The 8,468-nt window shown below is 43.5% G+C and overlaps 1 protein-coding gene across 1 annotated transcript; it reads right to left on the reverse strand.

The window, feature by feature from the left end:
* Nucleotides 1-201: 201 nt before the first annotated feature.
* Nucleotides 202-549, reverse strand: LOC137362859 (histone H2B-like; the record flags this gene model as incomplete). Its single annotated transcript, XM_068027059.1, has 1 exon — nucleotides 202-549. A coding segment is annotated over one exon (348 nt), but the record flags the coding sequence as incomplete, so codon positions are not given.
* Nucleotides 550-8,468: the final 7,919 nt, after the last annotated feature.

Below are 8,468 nucleotides of genomic sequence, written 5' to 3' on the forward strand. Positions count from 1 at the left end.
AAGGCGGATGAGCGGATTATGGGTTTGAGTTCGGTTTTTGGGACAGCAGACAAAAACACAGCAGTGGGACATTTATTATGTTACACATTGTCTTAAAATGATTTCATAGAGATGTTCGGATGCAGCTTTTTCAGAGAGATTGTGGGTGGCTCTTAAAAGAGCCGTTGTGTTTGGGATGTTTTTTCAGTCCATTGTGCAGTTTTACTTGGAGCTGGTGTACTTGGTCACCGCCTTTGTCCCTTCCGACACGGCGTGCTTGGCCAGCTCCCCGGGCAGCAGCAGGCGCACGGCGGTCTGGATCTCCCGGGAGCTGATGGTGCTGCGCTTGTTGTAATGGGCCAGGCGGGAAGCCTCACCCGCGATGCGCTCGAAAATATCGTTCACAAACGAGTTCATGATGCTCATGGCCTTGGAGGAGATGCCGGTGTCGGGGTGAACCTGCTTCATCACTTTGTAGATGTAGATGGAGTAACTCTCCTTCCTCGACTTTCTCCGCCTTTTGCCGCCCTTTGCTGACGGTTTACTCACAGTTTTCTTGGCGCCCTTCTTAGCAGCTGCTTTCTTCTTCTCCTCAACCATCTTCAGTTTCAATTTCAGACTCAGAAATAAACCAAACCCCTTCCGAGTGCGGATTAAATAGACAATCCCACAGCACTATGCTAATGAGGGATGGGGGAAAGTAAAGATTGTGATTGCGTGATTGGGAGTGATGTCACAATGGTTTTTTATTGTAATTCTACAATTGGTCTCTTTCGCCATCCAATCAGATTAAATATTTGCAACCAATCACAAACACCCATACTGCAATCAGGAAGTATATTTCACAAAGACTCTCTCCAGCCCCAGTTTCTGTTGAAAGAGCCGCTCCCTGTGTGGAGCTTCCTGGAAATGTCCTGGCTGTTGTTGGGAGGACACTTATTGACTGATTCTGTGTCGTTGTGTCTCTGCTATTGCATGTGAGTGTGCAATTAATTTCATTTTTAGTCTAGACTACTGTGTTTGAGTGTTTTATGTAATTTGGTAACTCAGTCTCTGGTGCTGTATGGATTCATTCTGTCTCTGTCAGGTATTGTGTTTGAGTGTGAGGAGATGAGGTGGAGTGTTGCAGCAAGGAAGATGGAAAAGAGCATTGGTGCCGATGACACAGCCTTACTTGACCCCAGTTTGCACTCGGATTGGGTCAGTGATAGATCCGTTGGCAAGGATTACAGCTTGCATGTCGCAGTGCAGTATGTTTGAGGAGGACATTCCATAATCCCTCTCGGTTGGTAGAGTCGAAGGCCTTTGTCAGGTCAGAGAAGGCTATGTATAAAGGTTGCTGCTTCTCCTTACATTTTCTTGAAGTTGTCTTGCTGTGAAGATTATGTTCACTGTGCCTGTTGATGGACAGAATCCACATTGTGATTCCAGTAGGAGTTCTTCAGCCACGGGGAGGAAGCAGTTGAGAAGGACTCTTCTGATGACCTTCCCTGTGGTGGACAGCAGGGATACCCCTCTATAGTTAACACAGTCGGTCGTGTCAACGTTTTTTAAAGATGATCACAATTACCGCATCACGGCGATCCCCTGACATGCTCTCCTCCTTCTAGATGAGGGAAATGAGACATGTATTTGTGTCGAGTGTTTCTCTGCCATATTTTAGAATTTTGATGTGAATTCTATCTATTCTGGCAGTCTTATTGTTTTTTAGCTGTCCATCTCTAGTATCATGTGTGAATGTGGGATTCATTCTGTCCCTGTCACTCACTGGTACTTTGTGAAAGTGTGAGATACATTCTGCATCTGTCAGTCTTCGGTATTGTATGTGAGTGTGGAATACATTCTGTCAGTGGCACTGTGTATGAGTATTTGATTCATTCTGTCAGTCTCTGGAATGTTATGTGATTTTGGACTTAGTCTTAATCTGTCAGTGGTTCTGTATGTGTGGAATTCAAGGTATATCTGTCAGTATCTCAGTGTGTGTGTGAGTTCATTCTTTATCTGTCAGTCTGTGGTGATTTATGTGAGTTTGGCAGTCACTGAATCTGCCAGGTACTGTAGTAGTATTTGAGAATGATTTTGTATGTGTCAGTCTTTGCTACTACATAGGAGTGTGGGATTAATTCTGTATCTGTCAGCCTTTGGTAGTGTGTGTGATTGTGGGATGAATTAATTCGCAGTCATTGGTGCCCAGTATGAATGTGGAAATCATTCTGTAACTCAGCCTGATATTGTTATGTGAGGGTAGAAATCACGTGTATCTTTCGATCCTGGGTGCTGACTGTGAGCATGGGATTCATTCTGTACCTGTCGGTGGTACTGTATCTATCTGTGGGATTAATTCTGTACCTTTCAGTCACTGGTATTGTGTATGAAAGTGGGATTAATTCTAGATCCACCACACATTGGTTGTGTGTGTGTGTGTGTAAGAACATAAGAAGATACGAAATAGGACAGGAGTAGACCATTTGGCCCATCAAGCCTGCTCTGCCACTCAATAAGATCATGGCAGTTCTGATTGTGGCCTTAACTTCACTTTCCTGCCTGCCCCCATAACCATTGACTCTGTTGTAGATCAAAAATCTGTCTATTGCTGCGTTGAATATATTCAATGACACAGCCTCCACAGTCCTCTGGAGAGCAGAATTCCAAAGATTAACAACCCTCTCAGAGAAGAAATTCCTCCTCATCTCCTTCTTGAAAGAGCGACTGCTCATCTTTATCTCTGGCCCCTAATTCTACAACCCCCCACAAGGAGAAACAGCCTCTCAGCATCTACCTGTCCAGCCCACTGAGAATCTTACAGGTTTCAATAAGATCACCTCTCAATCTTCTAAACTCCAGTGAGTATAGGCCCAGCCTGCTCAACTTTTTCTCATAAGACAATCAAACATCCCAGCAATCAGCCGAGTGAACCTTCTTTGAAGTGATTCCAATGCAAGTATATTCCTCCTTATTTAAGGAGACCAAAACTGTATGGGGATGGGATGTCACTATTGCCCTGTAAAGTTATGGCAAAACTTCCTTACTTTTATACTCCATTCCCCTTGCTAAAAATGCCAATTACTTGCGATACCTTCATGCTAACATTTTTGTAATTCATGTACCTGGACACCCAGATTCCTTGGTACAGCAGCATTCTGCAGTCTCTCTCTATATAAATAATATTCTGTTTTTCTATTCTACCTGCCAAAGTAGACAATCTCACATTTCCCCATATTATGCTCCATCTGCCAAATGTTTTCCCACTGACTTAACCTATCTATATCTCTTTGCAGGCACATTTTGTCCTCCTCACAACTTTCTTTCCTACCTATCTTTGCACCATCTACAAATTTGGCAACAATATACTTGGTCCCTTCACTCAAGTTATTAATATAGACCATAAATAGTTGAGGCCCCAGCACTGTACCTGTGGCACTCCATTAGTTACAGTTTGCCAACCTGAATATGCTCCATTTATCCCCACTCTCTGTTTTCTGTGAGTTAGCCAATCCCATATCCATGTGTGGATAGTTTTCAGTTTGTATCTGTCAGTGCCTGGTACTCTATGTGAGTTTTGGACTCTTTCTCAATCTCTCAGTGCTACTATTTGTGTGTTAGGTTGCTTTAGATGACTCAGGCTGAGGTACTGTGAGTGAGTGCAATAATCAACCTATAGTTTTCAGCATCTGGCACTGAGCATGTGTTTCAGCATCACTTTATCTGTCAATATCTGGTCAATATCTATATATCATTATATAACCTTCCATCCCTGGGACTGTTTGCAAGTCTGGATTCATTCCACATAAAATGTCAGCACAGCAACAGGCCATTGATGTGGTTGGTTTTAAGCAGGCAATATGTTTGAAGTTTTGCCAAGTATTAAATATCTGTCACTGTGAACATAATAGTGAAAGATAATGTGTCTTTCAATCTGATACAGGATTGATGTGCAAATGTAACTCAGGCTGTACTAATCAATTTGATCAATGCCATTCAGTCTGAGGGAGAATCTTGGACTTGTGTGTAAAATGAGCTCAGTCTGGAATTGTACAGTATCTTCCATCTGACACTATGAGGTTTTAGGACTGGTATGTAATTTATAGCTCAGACGAAACTCATCAAATTTAAAATGTATCTTTTAGTTTCACAATCCGGATGAGTTTTAAACTGGAATCTGAGTTTGTATCTCAGGTTATACTATATTTCAGAATCTCTCAATCTGATTATGCACTTGAGATTTTGACTTGTATCTAATGTATATGTCTGGACACATTATGGGAATTAATACTGATAATAAACTCATAATGACCTGTGTAAATATTGGATCTCAGAAGATGTTTTTTTTTTAGAATTAGAATTAGAATTAGAACATTACAGCGCAGTACAGGCCCTTCGGCCCTCGATGTTGCGCCGACCTGTGAAACCATCTGACCTGCACTATTCCATTTTCATCCATATGTCTATCCAATGCCCACTTAAATGCCCTTAAAGTTGGTGAATCTACTACTGCTGCAGGCAGGGCGTTCCATGCCCTTACTACTCTCTGAGTAAAGAAACTACCTCTCACATCTGTCCTATATCTATCACCCCTCAACTTGAAGCTATGTCCCCTCGTGTTTGCCATCACCATCCGAGGAAAAAGACGATCACTTTCCACCCTATCTAACCCTCTGATTATCTTATATGTCTCTATTAAGTCACCTCTCCTCCTCCTTCTCTCCAACGATAACAATCTCAAGTCCCTCAGCCTTTCCTCGTAAGACCTTCCCTCCATACCAGGCAACATCCTAGTAAATCTCCTCTGCACCCTTTCCATAGCTTCCACATCCTTCCTATAATGCGGTGACCAGAACTGCACGCAATACTCCAGGTGCGGTCTCACCAGAGTTTTGTACAGCTGCAGCATGACCTCGTGGCTCCGAAACACGATCCCCCTGCTAATAAAAGCTAACACACCATATGCCTTCTTGACAGCCCTATTAACCTGGTTAGCAACCTTCAGGGATTTATGCACCTGGACACCAAGATCTCTCTGTTCATCTACACTGCCAAGAATCTTCCCATTAGCCCAGTACTCTGCATTCCTGTTACTCCTTCCAAAGTGAATCACCTCGCACTTTTCCGCATTAAACTCCATTTGCCATCTCTCAGCCCAGCTCTGCAGCCTATCTATGTCCCTCTGTACCCTACAACATCCTTTGGCACTATCCACAACTCCACCGACCTTAGTGTCATCTGCAAATTTACTAACCCACCCTCCTACACCCTCTTCCAGGTCATTTTTAAAAATGACAAACAGCAGTGGCCCCAAAACAGATCCTTGCAGTACACCACTAGTAATTAAACTTCAGGATGAACATTTGCCATCAACCACCACCCTCTGTCTTCTTTCAGCTAGCCAATTTCTGATCCAAAGCTCTAAATCACCTTCAACCCCATACTTCCGTATTTTCTGCAATAGCCTACTGTGGGGAACCTTATCAAACGCCTTACTGAAATCCATATACACCACATCCACTGCTTTACCCTCATCCACCTGTTTGGTCACCTTCTCAAAAAACTCAATAAGGTTTGTGAGGCACGACCTACCCGTCACAAAACCGTGCTGACTATCTCTAATGAACTTATTCTTTTCAAGATGATTATAAATCCTGTCTCTTATAACCCTTTCCAACATTTTACCCACAACCGAAGTAAGGCTCACAGGTCTATAATTACCAGGGCTGTCTCTACTCCCCTTCTTGAACAAGGGGACAACATTTGCTATCCTCCAGTCTTCCGGCACTATTCCTGTCGACAATGACGACATAAAGATCAAGGACAAAGGCTCTGCAATCTCCTCCCTAGCTTCCCAGAGAATCCTAGGGTAAATCCCATCTGGCCCAGGGGACTTATCTATTTTCACACTTTCCAAAATTGCTAACACCTCCTCCTTGTGAACCTCAATCCCATCTAGCCTAGTAGCCTGAATCTCAGTATTCTCCTCAACAACATTTTCTTTCTCTACTGTAAATACTGACACAAAATATTCATTTAGCACTTCCCTATCTCCTCTGATTCCACACACAACTTCCCACTACTATCCTTGATTGGACCTAATCTAACTCTCATCATTCTTTTATTCCTAATATACCTATAGAAAGCCTTAGGGTTTTCCCTGATCCTATGAGCCAATGACTTCTCGTGTCCACTCCTTGCTGATCTTAAAAGCAAAATACTGCGGATGCTGGAAATCTGAAACAAAAACAAGAAATGCTGGATTCACTCAGCAGGTCTGGCAGCATCTGTGGAAAGAGAAGCAGAGTTAACGTTTCGGGTCAGTGACCCTTCTTCGGAACTGACAAATATTAGAAAAGTCACAGATTATAAACAAGTGAGGTGGAGGTTGGGCAAGAGATAACAAAGGAGAAGGTGCAGATTGGACCAGGCCACATAGCTGACCAAAAGGTCACAGAGCAAAGGCAAACAATATGTTAATGGTGTTTTGAAAGACAAAGCATTAGTACAGATTAGTTGTGAATATACTGAATATAGAACATCAGCAAGTGCAAACCTGAAGAAAAACAACCTGAAAAAAACACTTGCTGATCTTAGCTCTCCCTTTAGATCCTTCCTGGCTAGCTTGTAGCTCTCAAGCGCCCTAACTGAGCCTTCACGTCTCATCCTAACATAAGCCTTCTTCTTCCTCTTGACAAGCGCTTCAACTTCTTTAGTAAACCACGGCTCCCTCGCTCGACAACTTCCTCCCTGCCTCACAGGTACATACTTATCAAGGACACGCAGTAGCTGCTCCTTGAATGTTATTGAGGTTAATTCTGTAACTTTGAAACAGGAACAATGTGTCAGTTCTATGTGTGTTTAATTTATAGCTGAGGTTGCACTATTGTGGGATTGACACACTGATAATTTGATAGTGGGTGAGAATTTGGACTGGGATTTGTGTATCTACCTGTCAGTGGTACTGAGTTGGGGTGACATGGAAACAACGTCTGTCTCTCCTGCTCTATTTGATTGATGGATTGAAAATGTGTCTCTGGAACTATTTCTGCCGTCTGAGACTGTGGAACTGATGACCTGTCTGTGTCTCTGCGCTCTGTGAGTGATAATGTACGGACTGTGTGTGAGAAGGAGCTGGTGACTCTCTTCCTTGTAACTTGGTGGAGGAAACATCACATTTATTCTGGTTCATTCAATTATTTGTCTGTTTGAACAAAAGTATGTTTGTAACTAAAATACCGGTGAGATCAAAGATACAGAGTTTTAATGAATTTAATCTCTCAAATAATAATGAGCCCCCACAAAGGAAGCCCAGTCATACAAATATTATCATTGTTTGACTGCATTGCAGTAACAGGTTCATCCCATTCTGTCTCCAACCCCCATCGACACACAACCCGAGAATGGCCTCTCCCTTCCCCCACTCACTCCATATTCCGGGACCAGTTCCAGCTCCAATTCGCCTCTTACAAACAGCCCCCGCCTCCCCCTGAACTTGCCCCGGACTCGATGCTGATCTCTGAGTCAATCTGCGGACACGCTCCCAAAGCGATGTGCTGCTGGAAGGAGGCTGCTGTTTGCTCCCTTTCCCAGGGACCGGGATCTCTCCATTCGCGGCTGTTTTAAACCATCTTCTTCCGCTCACAGGCAGTGCTGGGGGAGGGGAGCGCTGGCGCCGATTTCTGCAACAATTCCGCAAACAGAAACATGGAAAATTTCCGGCGCAGAATGAGGCCATTCGGCCCATCGTGTCCGCGCCAGCTCAAAGAGAGCGATCCAGCCTGGTCCAGCAGTTTATTGTTATTGGACAGTGAAGTGTGGAAACAGAAACGGACAGTCAGAATGTGGGGAGTTACACAAAGAGAATCTATTATAGGCACCAGGTGAGAAGTGTGAAGGACACATTTTAAACAGCGGCTGTTTGGTTTCGCTTGAACGGTTAGACCATGGGAGCGAGAACTGGAAATCTGACCTGTGTAAAAGTCCCTGCTCCGTCGGTCAGTCCCATTCATGGCCCAGTGGATTGTTTCTGGATGTCATTTAATTGTTGTAAAACGGCCAAAGCCTCTGGTATGCAGTAGCTGGGGGCTGAAGGACTGCAGTGGAATCAGACACTGACAGTTTGTATTGCTGGGTTTCCTTTGTGATTGTTCACAATGATTATTCATTGAAAAATTATTTTGGTCTCTCTTGTAACTTCCACCACACCTCTTCCTGAATTATAATCAATACTTTTTCTTTCTACAGGCAAATACTTGAAGGAAGCAGAATAAATATGCAGCCGGCTTCTCACACACAGTAAGTACAGTATCATTCAGAGAAAAAAGAGACATCAGTTCCACAATCACTGCCAGCAGTACTAGTCAGACTGGCACTGATCCCAAGTTCCAGAGACTAACAGTCAATCCAACAGTCACACAGAGCATGACAGACTGAAGTTGTTTCCATTTCACCCCAACTCTGTCCCACTGACAGGTAGATACATCAATCCCAGTCCAAAATCACAT

This window comes from Heterodontus francisci, unplaced genomic scaffold, assembly GCF_036365525.1.
Source record: "Heterodontus francisci isolate sHetFra1 unplaced genomic scaffold, sHetFra1.hap1 HAP1_SCAFFOLD_278, whole genome shotgun sequence".
Lineage (NCBI taxonomy): Eukaryota > Metazoa > Chordata > Chondrichthyes > Heterodontiformes > Heterodontidae > Heterodontus > Heterodontus francisci.